The following is a 26,266-nucleotide window of genomic DNA, read 5'->3' as shown; positions in this document are numbered from 1 at the left end:
AGACTGACAGTTATTTTGTGTTTCTTCCATTTGCAAATAATTGCACCTTCTCACCAAGCTGCTTGGCGATGGTCTTGTAGCCCATTCCAGCCTTGTGTAGGTCTACAGTCTTGTCCCTGACATCCTTGGACAGCTCTTTGGTCTTGGCCATGGTGGAGAGTTTGGAATCTGATTGATTGATTGCTTCTGTGGACAGGTGTCTTTTATACAGGTAACGAGCTGAGATTAGGAGCACTCCCTTTAAGAGAGTGCTCCTAATCTCAGCTCGTTACCTGTATAAAAGACACCTGGGAGCCAGAAATCTTGCTGATTGATAGGGGATCAAATATTTATTTCCCTCATTAACATGCAAATCAATTTATAACTTTTTTGAAATGCGTTTTTCTGGATTGTTTTGTTGTTATTCTGTCTCTCACTGTTAAAATACACCTACCATTAAAATTATAGACTGATCATTTCTTTGTCAGTGGGCAAACGTACAAAATCAGCAGGGGATCAAATACTTTTTTCCCTCACTGTATGTGTGTGTGTATAAACTGCATTGCCTATATTTATATTGCATCTTACAATGCAGTATTTTGTTGTTGGTGTTTTTTTTTAGTTCAACACCAGCTGCTAAAATAAAAGGCATCTGGCATGGTGATTTTAAGCTACTGTGGTATAATGGAATCAATATATAGATGTATATCTATACAATACAAACTACCAGACTTATTCCAGGTCTGAAGGGAAAGTCCTACTGAGAGACTGAGGGAACTGAACCTTTTCACCCTGGAACAGAGGAGACTACGTGGGGACTTGATTCAAGTCTTCACAATCATGAAAGGCATCGACCACATCAAACCAGAGGAGCTTGTCCAGATCAGCAGGGACACACGGACCCAGGGACACAAATGGAAATTGGGTTTCAAGGCATTCAAGACGGAAAACAGGAGACACTTCTTCACACAGAGAGGCGTCACAATCTGAACAAACTCCCCCACGATGTGGTAGAAGCTGAAAATGTGGGAACATTCAAAAATAGACTGGATAGGATCCTTGGATCACTTAGATATTAATGGACACCAAACGAGCACAATGGGCCGAATGGCCTCCTCTCATTTGTAAACTTTCTTATGTTCTTATGTTCTTACGTTCTTAAATGTGAACAGACCTTGCCTTGCCTCTTGTGTCTCCAACACATTGCGCCTTGAGTGCCAAATGTAGGCTGCAGTTTATAATACTGTTTATAAACATGCACATTTTTTAACTCATATATAAACATAGACTGCAACACGCTTACAAATAAACAACTTCTGACACACTGAGGAATGAACGTGTTTGCTGCTGGCCGCTGACATGAGGCCTGCAAGATACTAGTCATTCATTGAGAGTTCAGAAGTTCTGGTCTTTCACTGTGACTGCCAATCATACCAGTTATTACTGATCTATTTTTATAAAAGGGTTTTGTAGTGAAAAAAAGAAACATTTGGGGCTGCAGTGATGTGACTATAAACTCTGCACACCAGGCTCAATGTAACTAAGCAACGCCGCAACAATGGAGGCGGCAGAGAAAGGGGGGCTTGACGGGTAGGAGGTTCGAGCAAGGAGACCTGGGAAAAAAAAAAAAAAAAAAAAAAACTCGGCAGGCAGGGAGAGGGAGGACAGAGCGAGGGTTTCCTTTTCTCCCGGTGTCTGCCGTGAGACGATGTGAAGAGCGGGGGGTGGCGGAGCACAGCAGGCGGGCATCGGGTTGCAATCACACGCCCGGCAGCGGCGCTCAATCTCGGCCGCTCTCCTCTCCTCCCGGAGCTGCATGGGACCGTGAGCGCAGTCGCAGGCGGGGGTGCATGGATCAGCGGGCCGGCGGCCACAGGGGGGTCTCATGCAGTAGGACGGGAACCATGGACGATGATGCAGGGTGAGTAGCCCGGGGGGACGGGTGCTTTCTCCTCGCCCCGCCTGTCTTCAGTGCGCCTGACACGGGGCAGGGCGAGGGGCAGCGGTGGCTATGTCGGATGTCGATGACACTTCAGTGGCGGCGCGCATGTGTGTGTGTTCTCTCTGCTGGCTGGTGCTACACGTACCCGTAGCAGGTGAAGAAGCACAGCGTGGTACTGCTGTGTGACGGGCAGGTCATTACACCGCTAAGTGCGTCCCTGTAACACACCAGGCAGTGACAGACCTGACAGTCCATATAGGAGTCCTATGTCCTATAACTACCAATCTGTGTTAGTGTGGTGTTTGGGTGATCTGAGACCTTGTCAGTCTCTATTTTTGTCCCTTTGTGTTTGTGTGTGTGTATATATATATATATATATATAACTGGATATGACAACCTACAGATGCCAATGGGGAAGAATGGGGAACATGCTTTGATTTGCCCTTATTGTCCATTCTGTGCTGCGGCCAGAAATGTGATGCTTATTAACTGTCTGGAGTAGGTGATAAAAATCCTGGAATGCAGTGGGAATTTCATTACAGAGGCTGTATTTCTTTATGAGGTGTTGGAGGGTTTCACTTGGATGCCTGGTATTCCAGTAAAAAGGGAAACAGTCTAACAAATTAAAATTATACCAGCCGAACTGACATAAAAGATAAAAGCAGCAATAACTATATTATTTTAACCTTAAACAGATACTATACTACTAGTAAGCACTTATTATATTATTCTTTAAGTAGTGGACACAATTTACAATGGTGCCAAGTATTGATTGAGATGGGCAGTAGTTAAATGGCACAGGTGTTGCTGAATTACTCAGTCTAGCCTGATAGTACACACTACTATTATTGTCCTTTTGACCTCAGCCTTGAACCTCTGATGTCACAGAGGGTTACGGGAGCTACATTGTGTTATTTTAGAATATTGTACAGTAATCCTTCAAACCAATTGCTGGGGTTATTTTATCTTGGTATTGGATTTTCCTACATTTGCCGTAACACTACTCTGCACTATGCAATGCTCTCGCCATGCAGCTTTTGACCGTTCCCTCTGACGTGTATAATGCAACTGTGTTCCTGAAGCAAGCTGCCTCAGATAAGGATGTCAGGCAAAGTAGTATAATGTTTAATGTGAATGTCATCCTAAGAAAATTAAACCACAATGGAAATTCTGCTGAATGAAGGCACACTTTAATTAACTGTCTGGAAGTGGTGGGGAGTTACTGTCTGTGTAGGCACTCATTCCTTGAGCTTTCATCCACTTTGACATGCTGTGGTCAATTGGAAGTTTGCAATTATCATCACAGATTACAGATTCAAGGTGGTATCAGAAACACATAATAGTTCTCCTGATACACTTGAAGAAATGTGACATCATGAAACACTTTAAAATGAGGGTCAGCCTGGCCAGGTCACATGAGTTAAGGAAGATTGTATTTTAGTTGTGTGGGAAGGAGGGTTGTATGTGATCACAGGAAATGCAAAGCATGGTTGCAGGAAATGTTTCTTTATACAGTTGTGTCATGCTGTATTTGATTGTTTAGCAGAAAATCTTGTTTATTAGGCTATATTTTTGAGGGTGGCAGGGATATTAGTGTATCCAAACACCCTCCCCAGCAAAGACCAGGCTGCTATATTTGCTGGAAGCACTTACTTAAGGCCCTTTGACACTAGCACACCAACCCGGGTCCTGAGACACCTTTTAGTGACCCAGGTTCTGATTCTCGTCAGTGTGAGAGCAACTCACCTCAGCATGAGGCAGGCAGGGAGAGACTTGGGGCAGAGGTGTCTTTGATGTGACAGTGCTGTGGATAAACCCAGATGTTGAGCCAGCAGGAATATCCACCTTTCACCCTCTTTACCAAGCGCATAAATTACATACACTTCACTTGCAGTCTATGAAGGCTTGCCAAATACTGTACTGGGAAAGAAAGCCAAAATGCTCAGCCTCAGTCCATTACAAAAGCAGGCAGTGTTATAACTGTGTTTTCATGTTAGTGGGGTAAAATAGAAACTGGACTGTGCCAGTTTTATGCAGTGTGCCAATCTTTTAGCTGGGCACCCCTTTCCAGTTGTATGAAATGAAGTAAGTTTAACCTATACATTCCCTTGAGGTTGAGGGTGTTGGACAAAATACATTAACTTGTTGAAATCAATACATCAGTTGAAGGAAAATATGTGGTATTTGATATGTAATTTAATCTGGACTTGAATTGTTTTATGTAATTGAAGACTAGTCATATAACATCGTATTGTTAGGCTGTAGTTAGATGTGTAGAGGTAAAATTCAAATGCAAGAAACCCAGTAAAGTTACCCGAAGTAATTTGGAAACAAGTGAAAAGAAAAATCTCTGTTTTTATGTTTCATCTTATTCTAAATTGTTCAAATTGTTTAATTGTCAAAATCAGTATAGTACAAGCTGTGTCTTATACACACAACAGCCATTTGAATTGTTCTCAGCACCTTGAAAGAGAAGGGGATCTCAGGAAACTTGAGCAATCTGTTCTGTGGGTAAAACATGTGACATAATTTCCTTCAAGTTAGGCTGTATTTCTGGGAAATGGCAATTTGGCTCCTGCTTAAATCTAGGGGTTGAGAGGAAAAAACATGGATGACTAACAATTTGATATTCAGAGAGTAGAAATGCAATTCAAGTGATTCAGAGATGACAGTTTTTGTTTTTGAAAACAATGTAACAGTTGTCTGGAACATTACATTTTCTGAGACACTTTGTTTCCTCATAAAACCAAATACAACTACCTTTATAAATAGCCTTGTGCAAAACATTAGAAGGAAATATTTACCATGAGCTCAGTGTTTTTTAATCATGTATAGTCCCTGGGCCTTTGGTACCCTCATTTGTCTGGTGACTAATACAAACACAAGTGTTCAGCATTATGCAATGTACGGTCTTTCTGTTCTCTCATACTGCTCAGGTTTGTGTTGTTGAGATTGTGAAAGGGTTTTGTTTAATAGTAAACTGAGAGATGGAGAGAACTGTGTGCTTAAGACATACTCAACATTTCTTGAATGAGAATGTTTTCATGGTAATAGGAGCCTCACCAAACAAACCGATTGTTTGTGTTGTATGAGTCCTCATATCATATCTTTCATAGTGTACGGGCTTAACTAAGGAAAGAAAAACCCACAAGTACTGAATTAGCCTTACTTTAAAATGATTTCACTAATAAACAAGCTTATTTAGCATTGACAATAATGTTCTCCTCCTAAATAAATATCTTGGTGTAAACAAGCAGCAAGCTCTGGAAGTTTATTCTTTAAAATCAAGATGAATAACAGACTAATGACTATCACTTCCTGCTGCCATTGTAACCTTTGACCCATCCATCTCTCTCCAATCAGGAGCCGAAAGTCAAGCCCCCAACCGCCCTTGGAACCTGAGGAGGATGAGAGGGATGCTGGGAACTCCAGCTTTAACCACACCCACATGAAGAAGGCCTTCCGGCTGATGAATGAGCTGAGAAGGTAGAGTCTCTCGCTCTCTGTCCCAGGGCTGGCGGGATTGGAGGATCCACATGTTTCTCATCAGACTGCTTTCTCGTCTGATATCACAGTTGCCTCATGTGAAAGCTAGAAGAATGCTCTCTATAGTGCTGTAACACCCCAGGGAAACAGATGGCGCTGATCTCAGACAGAATCCTGTCATATTGAAACATACGATGACGTGAGAACACTAGAGATCGTTTGTGCACGATACAACACTGTGCTCTAAGACGGAGCAGACACAAACACAACAGTACCTGCATGTGCAGCCCTCTTTGAGGTGGATGCTCACAGGCAAGACTGATATTTCTCACTTAGGAATATTGTTAGGACATATTGTTGGTGGTAACACTTCATGTGTGCTGTCCACTTCATCAGCTAAAGAAAATAATGGGAACACGTTATTATACAGCTCTGGAAAAAATTGAGACCAGTTAACATTGATTTCTGAACTTAGAGTGGTCTCTTAATTTTTTCCAGAGCTGTATATCTTTAGTTTACTGGTCTTACTTTAGCCAAATCATTTGTATTTTGATTTTAACTAGCCAGTAGAAATAACAGCAAATATTGCTTGATATTTACGTGTATACTTGTTTGCATACAATATTACTCTGTGTATTATACAGGCTGTGGCCCTTCAGTACTGTGTGTTCCCCAGTTGGGCCCCTAGGCTCTGTGCCCGGGGCTGAGTTCAGATGTCAGCATGGTGTAATGCGAGTTCTCTCTGCAGTAAGAAGATGTTGTGTGACGTGCTGCTCGCCGCAGAGGACGTGGAGATCCCAGCGCACCGCGTGGTGCTGGCGTCCTGCAGCCCCTACTTCTATGCCATGTTTACAGGTACAAGCTTCAAGTGACATAGAACGTACCGACTGTAATGGCAATCTGAAGTTCACAGTATGAAAGGCAAAGACGTGGAGTAACAGACCCTCAGTAAATGCTGTCCAGGCACTTCTGTCCATGAGAACCAGACATTATTTGAGGGTTGATTGACAAGTCTTGGGAGTGTGGTGTTGACAGGCATTTTCGAGGCCACCCTTGGTCTCTCTCTGAGGAACTCCAGGCGCAGATGAGGGAGAGAAAGGGTTACACTAAGGCAAGATAGAATATTCATGTCGTTCCTTCCCCTCCTTGTCCTCTCCCTCCTCCTCCTCCTCCTCTTCACTTTTTTTTTTTTTTTTTTTCTATTTTTGTCCCTGCAATAGCTTGCACTTCAAGAATGATAACAGAACATTTTGCACTGGAGTAAAACGCAGTGTCTACAAGGATTATTCCGACTATGCTGCATTTCTTCAATTCTTGTAACCTTTTATATGGAATCTGAAGGCTGTGAAAGCAAAACAGATCCTTGTATTTAGTATATTGAATCGAATTTAAAACTGAATAAGGGTTGTATCAAATCTGACATTACATTATTTTTACAAGAAGACATAACATATATAAACTCACACTCTATTCTATGTATTGGTTATTATACCTGAATTATTTTGGCTCAGCAGGCCTGTTCCTGTCATGTTCCATAGATACACAGGCAAGTACATGTGCACACACTTCCAAATCCCTCACTGCGGACAGTCTGAATTATAGATGGAGAACTGCAGAATGAAGTAGACATTGCCCCAGGTGAAACCCAAATGAAGAAGTCTTAACCCTGAAAAGCTGTGCAGACATGAGTCCAAATGTGCCGCACAGCTGAGACTGATTGTGCTCAGGCAGATGCAGTACAGTACAAGACCGCAATGGCATTGGGTTGTCATTTACTTGCCCAACACAGTCTGAAATCCCAAACCATCTGCTTACCTTCCTTGAAATACAATTAAGCCTTGCATGCATTGATCAAAAGCCTTTTTTTCCCCTTCTAAAAACAGGTCAGATGTCTCTTATAATTAACGTGGTAAACATTTATCTTCCTTTGCTGCTGCTGTGACTGTTTAGGCCCTGTTGGTAGGCCTGTCGTACATATGCGGTCCTGCTCAGCTTTCTAATTTCGAATTGGAAGGGTTGTCTCCCAAACTGCGTTTTCTCAAAACCGCACCTCTCTCAGTTCATCTTATTTTGGGCAGCAGGTGGGTACAGTCTCAAGTCAGGTTCAGAACAGACCAGGGAGAGAAGACTTCCTGTTGAAATTGTCTGGGTGTGACTCGGGCCGTTGGGATCCTGTGGAGGAGGCCTCCATTCTGGCACAGGGAGTGTTGTAAACACTGATTATTGAGCTAAAGACGTCATATATGAGTCTGCAGTGATCCCAAACCCTAGTCCTGGGCAACTATGAGTATAATTAAATCTTAAGAGCTAGGGTGGGGAAACGAAAAATAAGTTTGCAATTAAAGTACCCTTTAGCTCTTCAAAGATTGAATACTAGATTTGCCTAATTGATCAATAATACACGTGTGTGACCTATACAACTAAGTAGAGTGGTGCTGTCCAGGACCAAGGTTGGTTACCACTGATGTCAAGCCTCGAGAACGCTGCTGACATTCCCAGTGACCCTAACTGGGCCCTTTTGTGTGTCGCCTTTGTGTGTTGACGTTGACAGGGGACATGAGTGAGAGCAAAGCCCAGCGAGTGGAGATCAAGGACGTGGATGGGCAGACACTCCGGAAGCTGGTGGACTACGTGTACACGGCTGAGATCGAGGTGACCGAGGACAATGTGCAGGTAACCCACAGAAAGCCGAAGCCAATACCACTGGTGCCTGACCACTCACAGCGTGGGATTGGGCTGGTCCAGTTCCCATTGTACACAACTGTCCACCATGAATGTATATAACTCTTCAGTGGAGTACCTTAAATCTTAGATCATCTACACTTACGCTGGCACGCCAACTGGTTCTCCATAGGAGCACAACTTCATCAATGGAGATCAGGTTTACTTGAAATAACAAATAAGATGCTCAAATACTACTTCTTGACAGCTGAAAAAGCCCCAAGGTGTAGTGTGGTTTCCTGTTATTCCCCCCTGGGTAAGTTTGTTTCCTCGTGGGTCCTGACACTCTCTCTCTGTTTTAAATAGCTGCCGTCACCTCGATTACAAAGAAACCAAAGCGGAACGAAACTGACACTTCCCACCTGTGGGTCCTAAGCAGCTTGTCAAGGGAATGGGAAAGAACTGCTAAAAAAAGCTTTAACCTCATGGTGATTTTTCAGGAGTGCTGTCTTCTAGCAGTACAGACAAAGCATACAGAACTTAATCCTAGGCTGAAAGGCACAGAGAAGTTGCAGAAATCGACTCGCTCAAACACCTGTTGATGTCTTGCAGCTTTAGTTTAATCTCACTTAAAAATAAAACTAATTTATGATGTTTTTGGCAAGGTAGTACTTTCACTTTAGGCCTACCTCTCCACCTCCCTTTATCTGTATCTCCCTGTTCCTCACCAAACCCCAGTGTCTGTGTTTGCTTTACCAGCTGGTGAAGGCAGGGCATTTCCTCTTATTATTACCAGAGGAAGTGGGTTTTGAGCGAAGGGAAATCCTCTCAGTGTTTTGAACAAGCCTGTTTTCATTGTATGTGAGAGTAGGAGGGCGGGGGAATGGGGGAGGGAGAGGTTTGGAGAAGAAACCATTAAAACCACAGGCTTGGGCTTCAAAACTTTCTCAGGAGATTTAACCTAACTGAAAAGAAACGGAGGTCTACGGTAGTTAATGGAGGAGCCTGGACATGAAGATAAGGTGCAGTGCAACACAACACTGAGCACAAAACCGAGCACACTCCAACACAGCAGTGCCTAATAGATTTGGCGTTCCTAAATGAGATTTCATGAGTCCAAATTGTCGCTGCTTTGACGATCTGAGGGAGATGCATGTTAACCGTTTGTGCTACAAAACCTCACAGGGAGATGATTGAACTTCTCTGACTATTCTTTTGAGCAAAGACAATATTAAGTGACCCAGTTTTCTGCACTAGAGAGGCCGGGAGGCGCATCTGTATTGGGTGACTTGGTCTTGTGTGTCTTATGCGCCTGATCCTCATAGTCATTCAAAAGCCTTGATATTAATATCATTGTGAGAACTTGCTATGACTTATCCTGGGTGGTGTCCTGGTAGGGCCTTTTAACTTGGCAGGGCTTAGACTGACTTCAAGGCTGTGCTGCACACCTGCTTAACTCTGTTTCTATGGGCTTCTGCAGGAACTAACTGCTGCCTAAATAACCACTGAGTATTAAGACATTTTATAACCATTACCAACCCTTTCACGGTTAGCCATTAAGATTCCATTAGAACTCTCTGAGGTTCCATTATTGGTTCCATTATAAATGCGCACATTTACTGCGTTTAATGTGGCGTTGCAAATTCCGCTATCCATCTGACGCTGTTCTTTGTTGCCCCCTGTAGGTGCTCTTGCCAGCAGCCGGTTTGCTGCAGCTGATGGACGTTCGGCAGGTGTGCTGTGACTTCCTGCAGGCCCAGCTGCACCCCACCAACTGCCTGGGCATCCGTGGCTTTGCAGACCTGCACACCTGCACACAGCTGCTCAGCCAGGCGCACGCCTATGCAGGTGAGCCTCAGTTGGGGGGTGCTTTCTCTCTTTCAAGGCAACATAAGCTAGATGATGGGGCAGAGATGAGCATCTGCTGTTGCCAAAAACATTGAATTGGAAGCCCCAGTGACTCGGGGACACAGACTCTCCGCATGAAGCTAATTCCTCCTGCTTAGGAGTCATTTAGAATAAACAAATCAAAAACAAATCAGAATTTGTTTCTGAGTATATAAGAAAAGGGCTTGGAGTCTGGGAGCTTTTATTCACTCACCACAGACATGCGTCTACCCGGGCGAATTAAAATTCTTTGAAGCTTGAGTTTAGGTTATTAAAGGGTCTTAGCTGCTTGTGCCATTGAGCTTTGGAACCCAGTTTAACCCTTTGGCTTCTTCTGTGACCCTGTGTGGAAGTGTGGCCTGGAATTAAGACTCCTTGCAAAAGGAGATAGAGATGAGAAAGCTGCAGACTTGTACAGATTGTAGTGATGAAGCAGAAACGGCAGCAGAAGAAAGTATATAAGATATGCTATGATTTACAGATGAGTCTATTCAAATTTACTCCAAACAAGGTAACAAGCATGAACAATCCAGCAGCTGGTCTTGCTTTATATGATCTACATCAGGCCTGCAGTTATGGGCATGTGCAGTGAGATTCAGGTCACCTTTGCTGTGTCATGCTGTCCTGTAACTGCTTTGCATCTCAAGACACTTCTAGACCATTTCAATCTCCCTAAATGTAGATCAGACGGTGGGGGTGCTGCCATTTTCTTCATAATATTTAATTTTGCATGCTCGGCCTTCACAAGCCAGGAGGGCGTGTGGGTGTCTGGATGCACTCTATGGCAGTGCGCTCCTCTGGTTGTCCCTGTGTGAGCCCGTGTGCTGCGGCTCTAGTGCGTGACTGTGTCTGTGTGTTGAACAGAGCAGCACTTCCCCGAGGTGATGCTGGGCGAAGAGTTCCTGGGCCTCTCTCTCCAGCAGGTGTGCAGCCTCATCTCCAGTGACAAGCTGACGGTGCCTTCAGAGGAGAAGGTAGGAGGATCCAGACTCATGCTTACGACTCTGGGGGGGTAGGGGTAGGGGTAGTGTCATGAATTTGCATTTCTCCAGTCACTGTAGCTGGAGCATAATCCAGCTTAAGAAACATGGTAATGAGGCAATATTATTGTACCATGAAATCCTGGGAAGGGAATCTGCCACACACAAACCTCTTCAAGGAACCCAGCACACGGCGCATGCTGTTTTGATTGATCAATTCTTGCTTTAGGTTTTGTTTAATTTGTAAGCATAACTGTATTTCAGTTGGCAGAGAAATTGGATTCTAACAGGCCTGGTCTGCTCTGCCACTTAATTGGTCGGAGCAAGTTAGTTCAACGCCCCGTGCTCGATCCCTGTGGGTGAGATGCGAAACGGAAGTGGGGTTATAAAATTAAACTATCTCGGCCTCTGTGTGGGCTTGGTCTGTGTTTTGTTTGAAAGCTTTTGCCAGATGATTTAAATTGTTAGTTGTCACTTAAAGGCTGGCTGACGCGAGGGAAGAGAGGGCCCCTTTTGAGCAACCTGAATCCTGTTACACACACACTTGTTATTTCTCTCCCTAGCTTTTTTAGAATTCAGCTGTTTATTTTCTCTTTATAAAGTATGTATTCTAAAAGTCATGTTCGTCTCTCTCTGCAAGTAGCTAGATTTTCTTTTGAACATCTATATCAAAAGAATTGTGTTTTGATTTCTTCTGAGTAACCCGGGTTCTCTTGAGAGGCTTTGGTAGAATGGGACTGGGGGTGCAGTGCGGTGGGGGGGTTAGAGACTGGAGAAGAGCGTGATTTTTGTGTAAGCATGAGCAGGAAGGCCTCTGTTGATTGTGTGTGTGTGAGGGGGAGGGAAGAGGAGGAAATAATGCCGTATGACAACAAGCACAGTAGACACTGTCGGCTGAGCATTCTTATTGGCTGCTGAGCATCTTCTGAGCCAATCGGAGTGTTCCCTGGCCATTGTGATTCTGCCTGGCTTGACTGCAACGGTGTTATAACCCTTTTGTGTCTTGGCAGGTGTTTGAGGCCATGATTTCCTGGATCAAATATGACAAGGAGGCCCGTCTGGAGCACATGCCCAAGCTGATGGAACACGTCCGTCTGCCCCTGCTGCCTAGAGACTACCTGGTTCAGGTATGGAAGTCTGGCTGAGTGTCCCTTATACTCTTAAAGGGATATACTATTAAAGGGGTGGTACGCCCCCTTTTACTTTTACCTAATGTATAAATATCAGTACCGGTGTGACTCTCGTATAACGTGGTTGTCGGGTCGCTGCAGATTGTGGAGGAGGAGGCCCTGATCAAGAACAACAACACCTGCAAGGACTTCCTCATCGAGGCCATGAAGTACCACCTGCTGCCCATGGACCAGCGCCACCTCATGAAGAACTCCAGAACCCGCCCCCGCACGCCAATCAGCCTGCCCAAGGTATTGCACCCCCCCTGCCCACTGCCACGTGAGGCAAGGGTACAGGCACTGGGCAATTCTTTAATATCACTGCTCTCAAACCCTTCAGGTCATTTGGCATCCTCATAGAGGTGGGCACCGCTCAATAATCCATGCCTAGCTCACTGAATGGATGCAAGGAGATGCATATCAGGCAAACGCAACACGCCTTTTCTCCATTTTGAGCACTTTGCACCATCTTAAAAATGCCCTGAATTTACCACGACTTTAAACTCTGTAATGGAACTCAACTCTTCAGGGCTGTGTGTATGTGACGTAAATGTCACACACATTTAACTGGCTGGAGAGAAACTAATCATCCCTAATCAGAGATGGTGTTGTGTGCATGAATGTAGCATGGCCCTCTCCCTGTACAGTGTTCTCTCTTCCATTCTGTCTGGGGTGGCAGGTGATGATCGTGGTGGGGGGCCAGGCACCTAAGGCCATTCGCAGTGTGGAATGCTACGATTTCCAGGACGACCGCTGGTACCAGGTGGCTGACCTGCCGTCCCGCCGCTGTCGAGCAGGTACTCTCCCTCGGCAGCCCTGCCAGTCACCCTCCCACACCCTGGCAAGGTCACCCACGACTGCTTGTGCCACACTGCCGGCTCTCCAAGGCCATCCAACACCAGCTGCTAAATAATTCACTCTTGTTACCTTTATTTATTATTTTTGGTTTGTTTTTTTATTAGCAGACCCTCAGTTTTCATAAGAACCATTACCAAAGCTAATGCAACGTACAGGAGATACACCGATCAGCCATAACATTATGACCATTGACAGGTGAAGTGAATAACACTGATAATCTCGTTATCATGGCACCTGTCAGTGGGTGGGATATATTAGGCAGCAAGTTAACATTTTGTCCTCAAAGTTGATGTTTTAGAAGCAGGAAAAATGGGCAAGCGTAAGGATCAGAGCGACTTTGACAAGGGCCAAATTGTGATGGCTAGACGACTGGGTCAGAGCATCTCCAAAACTGCAGCTCTTGTGGGGTGTTCCTGGTCTGCAGTGGTCAGTACCTATCAAAAGTGGTCCAAGGAAGGAAAAGCGGTGAACCGGCGACAGGGTCATGGGCGGCCAAGGCTCACTTGATGCACGTGGGGAGTGAAGGCTGGCCCGTGTGATCCGATCCAACAGACGAGCTACTGTAGCTCAAATTGTTGAAAAAGTGAATGCTGGTTCTGATAGAAAGGAGTCAGAACACACAGTGCATCTCAGTTTGTCGCATACGGGGCTGCGTAGCCGCAGACCAGTCACGGTGCCCATGCTGACCCCTGTCCACTGCTGAAAGCGCCTGCAATGGGCACGTGAGCATCAGAACTGGACCACAGAGCAATGGAGGAAGGTGGCCTGGTCTGATGAATCACAAGTTCAAGGTGTTGACCTCCAAATTCCCCAGATCTCAATCCAATCGAGCATCTGTGGGATGTGCTGGACAAACTAGTCCGATCGATGGAGGCCCCTCCTCCAACTTACAGGACTTAAAGGATCTGCTGCTAACGTCTTGGTGCCAGATACCACAGCACACCTTTAGAGGTCTAGTGGAGTCCATGCCTCGACGGGTCAGGGCTGTTCTGACAGTAAAAGGGGGACCTACACAATATTATGCAGGTGGTCATGATCGGTGTATAATCAGTGCGATTCTCTCTGTCTCACAAATGTGTGTAAAAAGGGAAGGCTAATTAACTAATTTACATTATAGAGAGTTACAAATATAGAGAGAGACCACAGGTGTGCACATTAAAGATAAAAAGGAATAATGATTTCACTTTTGGGAAAATGAGCTGGAATTTACACAGTGCCTACAGAGCCGAAAAGCGCTGAAAATCCCCCCTATGGGGCTTTCTGCAGTTTCCCCTTTCTGATCTCTCGGGAAGATTATGGTCCGTGTAGACATGAATTCTGAACATACAGAGGCTTCATATATGAGAACAACTGACCTAGTGTGCTTAACATACATGTAATCAAACACAGAAACAAGTTACTATCAAGTAATTAATGTCTTCTGGCTTCTGATGAATGCGCCTTTATTCTGAATGTAAGCGAATGTTAAGTTTGAGCAGTTTCTCTGTCTGTCTCTCAGGTGTGGTGTACATGGCAGGCCGGGTGTACGCGGTGGGGGGGTTCAATGGGTCTCTGCGTGTGCGGACTGTGGATGTGTACGATGGGGGGAAAGACCAGTGGAGCTGCGTTCCCAGCATGCAGGAGCGGCGGAGCACGCTGGGGGCCGCTGTGCTGGGTGATCTTCTGTACGCGGTGGGAGGCTTTGACGGCAGCACAGGTAACGCATGCACACTCACACACGCACACGCACACACGCACACAACAGCCCAACTGCTCTTTCCCCTGCATGTATCTACAGTATCATCACTCCTCTTGGTTGTTTAGGCTTCCAATTCTTACCTCCTGTATCATTCATCTCTGAGGATCCTAAACTAAAGAGTCTGTATGCGCCTGTTTTACCATGGAATAAATAAAAAGTGATCTTTAAACTTAGTGGGTTGTAAAATGACTGATCGTGTCCCCCCGTGCGTCTGTGCATGTCTCTCTGTTCAGGCCTGTGCTCGGTAGAGGCCTACAGTCACAAGTCCAACGAGTGGTTCTTCGTGGCTCCCATGAACACACGCAGGAGCAGCGTGGGGGTTGGCGTGGTGGACGGTAAGAACGACATGCATATAACTTAAAAAAAAAAAGTGTGTTAGGACTGTCCAGGTTCTGATTTTACTGTTAGTCACCTTGGATAAAGGCATCACCTGCATAAACCGTTCTAATAACCCCTGTGGTAATACTTGCGTGATTCTGGGCTGCTTCAGGGAAGCTGTACGCGGTGGGCGGCTACGATGGAGCATCCCGGCAGTGTCTCAGCACTGTGGAGCAGTACAACCCTGTTTCCAACCAGTGGGCCTTTGTGGCCGACATGAGCACACGGCGCAGTGGGGCAGGTAAGGGTTTCAATTGTGTTTTGTACCCCAGATCCGGCTCTTCTCGCTCAGTTAGGCAGAGTGATGAGGGCCTGTGTGCAGCACAGATTTTCTATTCCATTTATGGGCTGAAACTTTGGAAGAAAAGCCTGCCACCTCAAACTGGGGTCACTGCACTTCAAGAGACATCAAGGAATGACACCAGCGCCGAACAGAACAGTAGAGTAACCCACGTCCAACCCATTTCCTCTCTAATGCAGTTTAGGGAGGACATATTGTATTTGATAGTTGAAAAAATACAAAAACTAAAATAGCCGCAGAATGATTTTTATCCCAAAATAATTCTCGATGGCAAACTCCATTTTGAACACCCTTTGCCTGTGTAACAGACCAGTCTTTGAGAGTTAATCTTGCTCACTGACAACAAATAGGACACAAAAAGATACTTTCTCACGTAGTGTGTGGACTGAAACACAATGTTAACGTGTGATAATGGCATCGACTTTCATGTGAAAAGGCTCCTTGTCACACCAAAGCCACCACTGAGTACGTTAGGGGCCTGCAAAAGCATCTGAAGAATTTATAAGCTGTACTAAAGAAGTGTTAATGAGGTTATACAAATAATTAGCAGTTCAACTATATAATCATTATACATTATTGGTTTGTGCCCACATTTATTTATAGATTTGACATGTTTTATTATTTGATAATAATAGAGAAAAGTTTTAATGGAATGTTAAGTGTGTGTAATTTAAGTTTTATTTATCTGCAGAAGACTAACTAACTAAATGTGGAAACATCTTGGTCACATCCCAAGTATTACATTACCCTAACTCTGTGAGTGCCTTTACTGATCAGCTTTACCTTAAATAAGTGAAGTGACAGCGATTAATCTGATCAAAACAGATTTAATTCTCCTGACTATATCCCCAGCTCTCAGCAGTATGATCATCAAAGAAATCAGCCTCCAATTTGCAGAGAAGTGATCTGTCCAGGCTGTGAAAAAGACTAAGCTTTCTCCTTGCCAGTGAATAAAATTGTGCAGATTGGAAAATAATTGGCAAGGCATGAAATCTCATCTAGCAATGAAGCTGTTTACAATATATATATAATGCTTGCAAGGAGGAGAGTTTGAGTGGGCAGTGTTGGTGAGAGGGGAACTGTAATCTGCTTGACTGGAGCTGGGGGAGGGGGTGTAGGTAGAGACTTTGGGGGGGGATTTGGCACTCCAGAGGTGCCCCCCACCTCACTATACTTTGGATCAAAGCCATTGATGCACGCTACCTGGGGTGGGGGGCTTCTGCATGTGGATGACTGTGCAGGGGGGGAGGAGCATAGGAGATGTTGGTCTTTGGGTGAACTTTTACCAGTCCACAGTGGAGCAGCAGGCAGGGGGTTTTCAAGGACAAGTGATGAGAAATCTGTATGCAAACAATGGGTTGGCATCTCCCTGTCCCTCGGGGGAGTGGTTGTGCAGAGGGAGATGGGGAGAGACAGGGCACAGTGGGCTGGTTGTGGATTAGGTCCGGCACGTCAAACTGGAACAGCCCGGAATACAGTAGAGAGTAGAGTCCTGATTATCCGACCTAAACAGGACCGAATTCCGAAGTAATTGAGTACAAATGGATGCAATTTGCTTGACTAGTCTAGTCTATTTAAGGCTTCATGTTTTTGTTCAACCGAAATAACCGCTTTTTCTCTTTTCACTTGCCATGTTCCTCAAACAATAAAAGTATATGAAAGGGAAAAATGCAACTGGAAGAATAAAACCCAATCACAGTACTGTATGTACAGTACAAACCTAAATCAATAGCACAGACGAACAAACAAAGCTGCGTACACAGCAGTCAAACAAAGCAGCGCTGGGAGTGGGATGCACGAGTGTGCATGTGCATGTAGCACAGCACTGTAAATAGGGCGTCGTATGGCTTTGTGTTTGGAAAGAGCCTATTTTTATCCAGCAGGGCTTTGTAGCGCTGCATCCTTTTGATTAAGTGTATTTAGCCGAACTGCTGGAGCTCTCCGGTGTGTGAACAGCACTGTATGCAGAGAGAGAGCTGCAGACCAACATTGTTCTACTTGAATTTGTGTTTATTTTATTTGTATTTATTTCTCCAATTTCTTCTTTCTACCTGCTGAGCAGAAAACCAGAATCTCGCGGGTCTTGATCTCTTTTAAGAGCACGACTACCTGATCTGACTGACTGCTGCCTGTGTGCTGCGCTGCTGTCAGTTATTAGAATTACACCCAAATCAATGTGACCTCTTTATTTAAACTGCTGCCAGCTTCACACTGTGGGAGAATAAATCGTGGACAAAACGAGCACTGATACTGAACAGTGCAGGGTCAGTACTTGGCATTTGCGTCACACTTGAAAACTGCTTACACATGAACAAAGGAAAACTGCGGTGAAAAAACTTGTTTCACTTCTGATTTCGGCCACCCAGACTAAATGTGTGTTGCAGTAGTTGACGTACTGATCCACACAGGAATGTGAACAGATCAGCAGAGCAGCCTGAGTCTAGGGCTGACACATTGAGGGCTTGTTAAGGGCCCGTGCTTAGGTATCCCTCAGTCAGGGCAAGGTGAGGGAGATGGGGCACCGTCACGTTAATTATTATTATTTTTTTTTAATGTAAATCTGCAATAAAACACTACACAACATGGAGCAGGCACCACCCCTTCTGGAACTGGGCCTTTAGGCCTTGAGTATAGTGCATGGCCTGATGCAGACCGATCAAACACAAGACTGATTTTTGTTTTCTGGATGCTCATGTATGCTGCCCCCTGGTGTACTTTGAGGAGATCGCAACATGCATTTTTTTTCCTTTTCTTTTGTGCGTGTTTTTATTCGGTGATGGGGGGGCTGTTCTCGATAGGTCTCAGTTAATTGAACTGCTGGCTTTGCTAATTATGTTCTTAGACTTTTGCAATAGGTTTACAGTTTCTCTTACAACAAACAAAATGTGTGTATAGTACAGTGGCCAAGCAGGGAAGGAAACCAGGTTTAGATTATTAGTAATTTGTCCTGCTTTAACAATGTCAAGCTTTATTTTCATTATATTGTATTAAATCTTAGTAATTAAGAAAGCTAAGAATTGTCTTAACAGGTTTCTGGTACAAGGAACAACTATACCGTCTTGTGCTTTCAGTAATTGACAGGACGTGATGTATTTTGTACAAAGACCGAAGGGCAATAATGTTCGGACGGCAAACATGTAAAAGCCTGGACAGAGATTATCCCAGGTTTCCAGGCCTGTGTATGTCACATGTATGACCTCCTTGAAAAGTGAAGTGAACGCAAAGCCCAAATCTCCAGGCTATGGGGGAGCTGGAAGCCACCCTGACCTTGCTTTTCTGTGTGTGTCGGCAGGTGTGGGGGTGCTGAGCGGGCAGCTGTACGCGGCGGGGGGGCACGACGGGCCCCTGGTGAGGAAGAGCGTAGAGGTGTACGACCCCCCCACCAACACCTGGAGACAAGTGTGCGACATGAACATGTGTCGCCGGAACGCAGGTGAGAGGGTCTGGCACATGCACACACACACCCCCTTCTTCTGGAGTCACCCAGCGCCTGCCCGTCTCTCGCTGTCTCAGTGCCTCTCTGCAGTGTCCTCTCGCTCTCTCTCACTCCCCCCTGTAGGAGTGTGTGCTATCAATGGGCTGCTGTATGTGATCGGGGGGGACGATGGCTCCTGTAACCTGTCCTCGGTGGAGTATTACAACCCTGCTACGGACAAGTGGAGCCTCATCCCCACGAACATGAGCAATGGCAGGAGCTATGCAGGTAAGGGAGGTAGGGGGATGCAGGTTTGTGCGCTAGTGTGAAAGGGGCTCGACATCACAGGCTGGTGACCCGCAGATGGCTGTGCTAATCAGCAGGGTATAAAAACTTGTGTTTGTACAGTAGCGGCAGCCCGAGTCACAAGCTCAAGCAGATAGCTGTGATTAAAAGCAGAAAGTGCCATCAGATACTCCACTCCTTCTAGGGGAACTTATTTTGAGATAACTTACAGTGAGGGAAAAAAGTATTTGATCCCCTGCTGATTTTGTACGTTTGCCCACTGACAAAGAAATGATCAGTCTATAATTTTAATGGTAGGTGTATTTTAACAGTGAGAGACAGAATAACAACAAAAAAATCCAGAAAAATGCATTTCAAAAAAGTTATAAATTGATTTGCATGTTAATGAGGGAAATATGTATTTGATCCCCTATCAATCAGCAAGATTTCTGGCTCCCAGGTGTCTTTTATACAGGTAACGAGCTGAGATTAGGAGCACTCTCTTAAAGGGAGTGCTCCTAATCTCAGCTCGTTACCTGTATAAAAGACACCTGTCCACAGAAGCAATCAATCAATCAGATTCCAAACTCTCCACCATGGCCAAGACCAAAGAGCTGTCCAAGGATGTCAGGGACAAGACTGTAGACCTACACAAGGCTGGAATGGGCTACAAGACCATCGCCAAGCAGCTTGGTGAGAAGGTGACAACAGTTGGTGCGATTATTCGCAAATGGAAGAAACGCAAAATAACTGTCAGTCCCCCTCGGTCTGGGGCTCCATGCAAGATCTCACCTCGTGGAGTTTCAATGATCATGAGAACGGTGAGGAATCAGCCCAGAACTACACGGGAGGATCTTGTTAATGATCTCAAGGCAGCTGGGACCATAGTTACCAAGAAAACAATTGGTAACACACTACGCCGTGAAGGACTGAAATCCTGCAGCGCCCGCAAGGTCCCCCTGCTCAAGAAAGCACATGTACAGGCCCGTCTGAAGTTTGCCAATGAACATCTGAATGATTCAGAGGAGAACTGGGTGAAAGTGTTGTGGTCAGATGAGACCAAAATCGAGCTCTTTGGCATCAACTCAATTGGCCGTGTTTGGAGGAGGAATGACCCCAAGAACACCATCCCCACTGTCAAACATGGAGGTGGAAACATTATGCTTTGGGGGTGTTTTTCTGCTAAGGGGACAGGACAGCTGCACCGCATCAAAGGGACGATGGACTGGGCCATGTACCGTCAAATCTTGGGTGAGAACCTCCTTCCCTCAGCCAGGGCATTGAAAATGGGTCGTGGATGGGTATTCCAGCATGACAATGACCCAAAACACACAGCCAAGGCAACAAAGGAGTAGCTCAAGAAGAAGCACATTAAGGTCCTGGAGTGGCCTAGCCAGTCTCCAGACCTTAATCCCATAGAAAATCTGTGGAGGGAGCTGAAGGTTCGAGTTGCCAAACGTCAGCCTCGAACCCTTAATGACTTGGAGAGGATCTGCAAAGAGGAGTGGGACAAAATCCCTCCTGAGATGTGTGCAAACCTGGTGGCCAACTACAAGAAACATCTGACCTCTGTGATTGCCAACAAGGGTTTTGCCACCAAGTACTAAGTCGAAGGGGTCAAATACTTATTTCCCTCATTAACATGCAAATCAATTTATAACTTTTTTGAAATGCATTTTTCTGGATTTTGTTGTTGTTATTCTGTCTCTCACTGTTAAAATACACCTACCATTAAAATTATAGACTGATCATTTCTTTGTCAGTGGGCAAACGTACAAAATCAACAGGGGATCAAATACTTTTTTCCCTCACTGTACTTACAGAACAAGTGGCTATGAGTGGTGAAGTGAAGGGTGCCGTTTTATCTAGTTCCCCACTTGGGGGCTGACTGCTGTAGATTTTTAATCTCTCTCCTCTCTCCTCTTTCCTCTCCCTGTATAGGAGTATCAGTGATTGACAAGGTGTTATGACTAAGAGCCAGGCTCAGCAGGAAGGCCCGTCTGACCGAGAGTGACGAAGTGGCCTCCCTGCTGACCGAGACAGAGACAGAGACTTGTGAACCAGCAACAGCTTCAGGCCTGAATGGGCAGTGGACAGGGCACCCATAAGAGGACCCTTCCAGCCGAACGGCAAATGGGGCCATGGCTGACACAGCAGTGACCTTTGAACTGCAGAGAGAGAGAGGAGAGAAATTGGTCAAAGCAAGCTACTGCCTTCTATGAGTCTGCTATCCTCAAACTTGCTGTTGGACATTCCTAGGTGGGGATATTAAGACTTGGCTGCCAAAACACCCCTCAGAGCATCAACAGAGGCGATCACTACTCTGGCTGCATGGGTTCGGGCAGTCCTATTGGTGTTGTTTTCAACATGGACGAGAGCGAGGATTGGCTGGGACACGATGACTGAATCTACAACTTTGGATGTACAAAGATGTAGGAAAATCAATGAATTTAGAAATATAACTTTTTTGAAATAACAAGTGAGTTAGTACAAAAAGATGACAAATTAGAGATGAAACAGTTCACTGAAGGAGATGGGAAGTAAAAGACTACATTGAGTCTGCAGTCTTTGTGGACGAGCTGTGCCAACTAAGAGCCTGCGGTCAGCAGAGACAGCAGAGACTCTCTGCCTGCGTACTACTGATCTGAGATGCACTGAATCACAAAGTGTCAATGGTTTTAGAAGATCTACTGAGGGAAGAAAATAAATCCAAACAAAGGAACTCAATTAAAGGTTTTTAAATGTCATAGCCAGGATCTTATTCCCCCAAAGTGTGGCCTATGCTAAAACAAGCAGCCTCTCCGCTAGGCTGTTTTCCCACCTCTGTAGTCAGGGTTAGATTACATGGGATCAGGGAATAGAGAGGGTTCGAGCTCAGCTGAAACTTGGCACGGGTCAGGATTGCTCTGTGATCAGAGGAGTCCCGCTCAGTCGTCAGAATCGGGGGGACCGGACACAGTGAGGGCTATGAGCAGATGATGTGGACAGATTATTCTTGCAGCAACCCTGGTACCTCCCATCATTGCCTTCTGTTACTGCAAAAATGACCTTTTTGTGTTTTTGTTTGTTTGTTTGTTTGTTTCGCAGGACCACATCTTGAGCACTGGAGAGCAGGGTGGTGTGGTTTTGCAATGAGTATTAGGTAATTTTTTAACAGTATGTTTTTATTATGTAAGTCGGAGAGCTTTATACCTTATTTTTGGCTTTCCTTGCCCATAAAGGAGGTGGTCAATATGTAAACTTACCACCTTTCCAAAAAAACACTTCACAAAAGGAAGAGCCAACTCTTCACCTATTATCAGTTATCAAAATCCCTCCCCCAGCGTTTGAATTCCTATTGCTTATGTATAGGGATTGTTCCTCATTGTGTGTTGTTAAAAATTGAATGCTACAAGTCTATGGACTCACTCTAAGTAAGGGCTAAGGGGGATTGGTCTCCTTTTGCATCTTTTCCCCAAAGCAATCCTTGTTCCAATAGCCGAGCCCTTTTATTCAAGTCTTTTGCAAATGAATCGACTTATTAATTGGGCCGTACTGGGAGAAATTATTGGATTTCTCACTGCGAAAGTGGATTGGACAACTCTAAATAACCTGGAGCTTTCCAGTAGCTCCTGAACTATTGGGGAGACATCCAGTGAGATATGCAAGCAAATGAGGCTATATGCAAGCTTATATCGAGATTAAAATGCTGCCTTGTTGTCCTGTTAGACAGTGTGGAGACACGACCCCCCTGGGATTAAACTACAGATCATTGGCTGTGTTGACATGCTGGTGAAAACGTCATGACATTCCAACTAGGGTCATGACTTGGGTGGCTGGATTATGATTTTAAACTCATTTGGTTAATACTGTATTTATTTGACAGTCCCCGCTTTGGACCTTTTGTTGTGGCCATTTTTATTTCCTTTGTATTCAGACAAAAACCAAAAACCTTACTTCAAACCTTAACCAGCTGTAACTGCCTTGAACAAGTCATGACAGCGCCTCTACTGTGGGGAGTTTTTTTGCCAGTGTGTGCATACAACCATGGAAAATGGATAAAATGGTTTCAGGAGAGAAGTGTTGCCAAATAAGTCACAAAGAAATAAACACCCCTCTCCCCTCTGTCGTTGTGATGCGTCTAATGAGCAAAGCAGTCAGTCGTTGGAGTTCTGCAAGTAAGACACAGAAAATATAACTTGGAAGAAACTGAAAATGTAAGAGAGTGCAGGTAAGAGAGGGTGAAGGGCTTCAGCTATCCACTAACTCAGGTGTTTCCTTATGCCACACCTGCACAACAGGGAAAGAAATAAGTCTGCACAAAATGGTTTGACGTCCTCTGCATTATTCGAGGTTAGCAGAGGGGGTGGGCCCAGACATGCCTGATGACCAACATCTTAAATAGTTGAGATCAGTGTCTTGGGCTCAACCGCTAATAACCTCTTTAGTTTTCATTTTAATTCCTTTAGTCTTTAAATGGCTCAAGACTGAAAGAAGGTGTTCAATTTTTAAGCATTTATTTTAAGGACTAGGCACTAGAGTATTCCACCTGGGTAGTAGAAGTAATCTTTCAGTTTCCCCGGCTGCAGCACTGTCCCCGGTGTAACATAGTTGGCACACAACATCAGTCCTGGGGGGCCACACTCTCAAATTTTTGTATTACTCTCTTTTATAAGTAAACGGCTGCTTAGTTCATCTGATCGTTTATTGTATCTTGTATTCAAATCTAAACCATAACTGTAGTGTATTGTTCACAATGACAATGTAACTTATGACCAAATCTAGGTGGGGACAATAACCTGGACTGTAAGACGGGGGGGCGGGGGGTGAAGGACTTATTTGTGAATTTGCGAACCGTGCTCAGGTGCCATAAACACTGAACACACTACAGTCCTAATGAAGTGAACAAAAACAAAACCTGCTGGATTTAATTTTGTACGCCACTGTTTTAACAGCTAATACTTTAAACCCAAATATCTCCCAGAGCAGAATATATGGTACAGGCAACTGTGAATAGTTTGCACTCTTACCATACCTGCTCCTGACATTTTGTTTCCAGACCGACTTCGGTTGCATTGAAACCACACAGGGAGCCGAGGATGTAAAATAAAAAAGTCAGTTTCTCTTTTGTATGTTTTGCTCCCAATACTGTATTAATACTCTAAAGATGAAGGAAAACTTGACACAGGCCTGTTAGGAAGAATATGATGATGATGAATATGATTTTTTTTTAACTACATGTTGTAATAAATCATTCCGTAAATAAATCTATTTAAAAAAAGAATGTGCCAGAAAAAATCTTTAATTTAACATCTAACCTGTTATTTATTGTTTGTGTCGGATATACTCATATCCTCATATGTCATATCCTGCAGTACAAAGACCTCATTTGAAATCATGACCAAGATGAGGTGTGAGTCTGTTTGCCGTGGCAGGGCCCAGCTGACCTGTCCAGTCACAGAGCAAGATCACTCCTGTCCCATTGTTGGGGGCCAGGTTTCAAACTGCTGCTGATGGTGTGGTTTTCACTGTATTTAGGGTACAGTTGGAATAAGAAAATAATACATATTTACACTGACTGACAAATTGCATTCATCTGTACGCTATTTGGTGACCTAGTCAGACACTGCCTTTTCCCACTGTGACAGGATGGACTATGTCGAGGGGTTAGAAAGGCTATACGAGTTCATTTTTAGATACAAGTTGGATGTTTAGGCAGTTTGTCATATTTACATTAAGAAACACACACACAAAAACCTGAGATTGCAAGTTGGCCAGCAAATTCACTAATCTTCCTCCAGGTTAGGATTGTTATGATATGATGCACTGTCTTTCAGTTTCATTGAATGTGTTCTGCCTTAAACTTTGCATCAAACCCCTTCTGTATGTACTGTCCCAGCAGACACTCGACACAATTTAAACGTAGTTTTGTATTTCAGATTAAGTTGTGACGTTGAACAACAACACAAAGTCTATTGCACAGGCCTCGTACACACACACTGCGGTTAGCTCGACAACTTTTCTTCACTCGCCGAGATTGTTACACACACCTTTCCTCACTGAAGGAATGGGGTCGGTAGCCATGATTATGATCCCGATTTAAAGTTGACGTTTTACAAGAAAAGCCATGAATGTAAATTAATGGCTACAGGACAGAAGGGAACTTTCACATAACTATTTAAAAAGTGGTCAAAACTGACAATTAAAAATACAGTTATAAGAATGAATACGGCTTATTGAATGTCTTGTAGTTTACAGTTATTTTTCTTGTCTAGAATTGAGCCAGACGTGTCCCTACGATTCAGGAGCTCGGTCACTGAGAAGCGAGAGCAGACGTGTGCCGTTTATTCATTTAAATCTACTATTTGTGAATAAAATTGGTACTTATTATTCCTTAATAATGCCTCGGCTGAATAATTTCAATATACGATCTTACATGTGTTTCTGTTGTGTTTTGATCTGGGGATCTGTCATTCTTATTTAATATTAAATTCATTATTTAATTGGGCTTGGTTCTGTTCAGCCTGTATAATACGTCAGCTTTTTAAATAACTGTGTGTATTGGATAAGACGCATTTTAGAAATACTCGGTCAAGCTTCCAGCATTCGTACCTCAGGGAGAGAGAAAATGCAGTGTGATCGTAGCTCTGCTCTTCTGCAATATACACTCACCTGAAGGATTATTAGGAACACCATACTAATACTGTGTTTGACCCCCTTTCGCCTTCAGAACTGCCTTAATTCTACGTGGCATTGATTCAACAAGGTGCTGAAAGCATTCTTTTGAAATGTTGGCCCATATTGATAGGATAGCATCTTGCAGTTGATGGAGATTTGTGGGATGCACATCCAGGGCACGAAGCTCACGTTCCACCACATCCCAAAGATGCTCTATTGGGTTGAGATCTGGTGACTGTGGGGGCCAGTTTAGTACAGTGAACTCATTGTCATGTTCAAGAAACCAATTTGAAATGATTCGACCTTTGTGACATGGTGCATTATCCTGCTGGAAGTAGCCATCAGAGGATGGGTACATGGTGGTCATAAAGGGATGGACATGGTCAGAAACAATGCTCAGGTAGGCCGTGGCATTTAAACGATGCCCAATTGGCACTAAGGGGCCTAAAGTGTGCCAAGAAAACATCCCCCACACCATTGCACCACCACCACCAGCCTGCACAGTGGTAACAAGGCATGATGGATCCATG

The 26,266-nt window shown here is 44.5% G+C and overlaps 1 protein-coding gene across 1 annotated transcript; it reads left to right on the top strand.

Moving 5' to 3' along the window:
* The first annotated feature begins 1,453 nt into the window (after nt 1–1,453).
* Nucleotides 1,454–24,342, top strand: klhl3 (kelch-like family member 3). Its single transcript, XM_066716512.1, has 15 exons — nt 1,454–1,900; nt 5,285–5,407; nt 6,156–6,262; nt 7,959–8,080; nt 9,754–9,916; nt 10,820–10,929; nt 11,946–12,062; nt 12,207–12,356; nt 12,784–12,901; nt 14,461–14,658; nt 14,934–15,035; nt 15,191–15,319; nt 18,672–18,812; nt 18,939–19,082; nt 21,021–24,342. The coding sequence occupies exons 1-15, from the start codon at nt 1,830–1,832 to the stop codon at nt 21,047–21,049; spliced, it is 1,824 nt and encodes a 607-aa protein (XP_066572609.1). The 5' UTR covers nt 1,454–1,829; the 3' UTR covers nt 21,050–24,342.
* The last annotated feature ends 1,924 nt before the right edge of the window (nt 24,343–26,266 follow it).

This window comes from Amia ocellicauda, chromosome 11 (genome assembly GCF_036373705.1).
Source record: "Amia ocellicauda isolate fAmiCal2 chromosome 11, fAmiCal2.hap1, whole genome shotgun sequence".
Lineage (NCBI taxonomy): Eukaryota > Metazoa > Chordata > Actinopteri > Amiiformes > Amiidae > Amia > Amia ocellicauda.
Note: the sequence above shows the minus strand (reverse complement) of the source record. Positions and strands in the feature narration are given on the sequence as shown.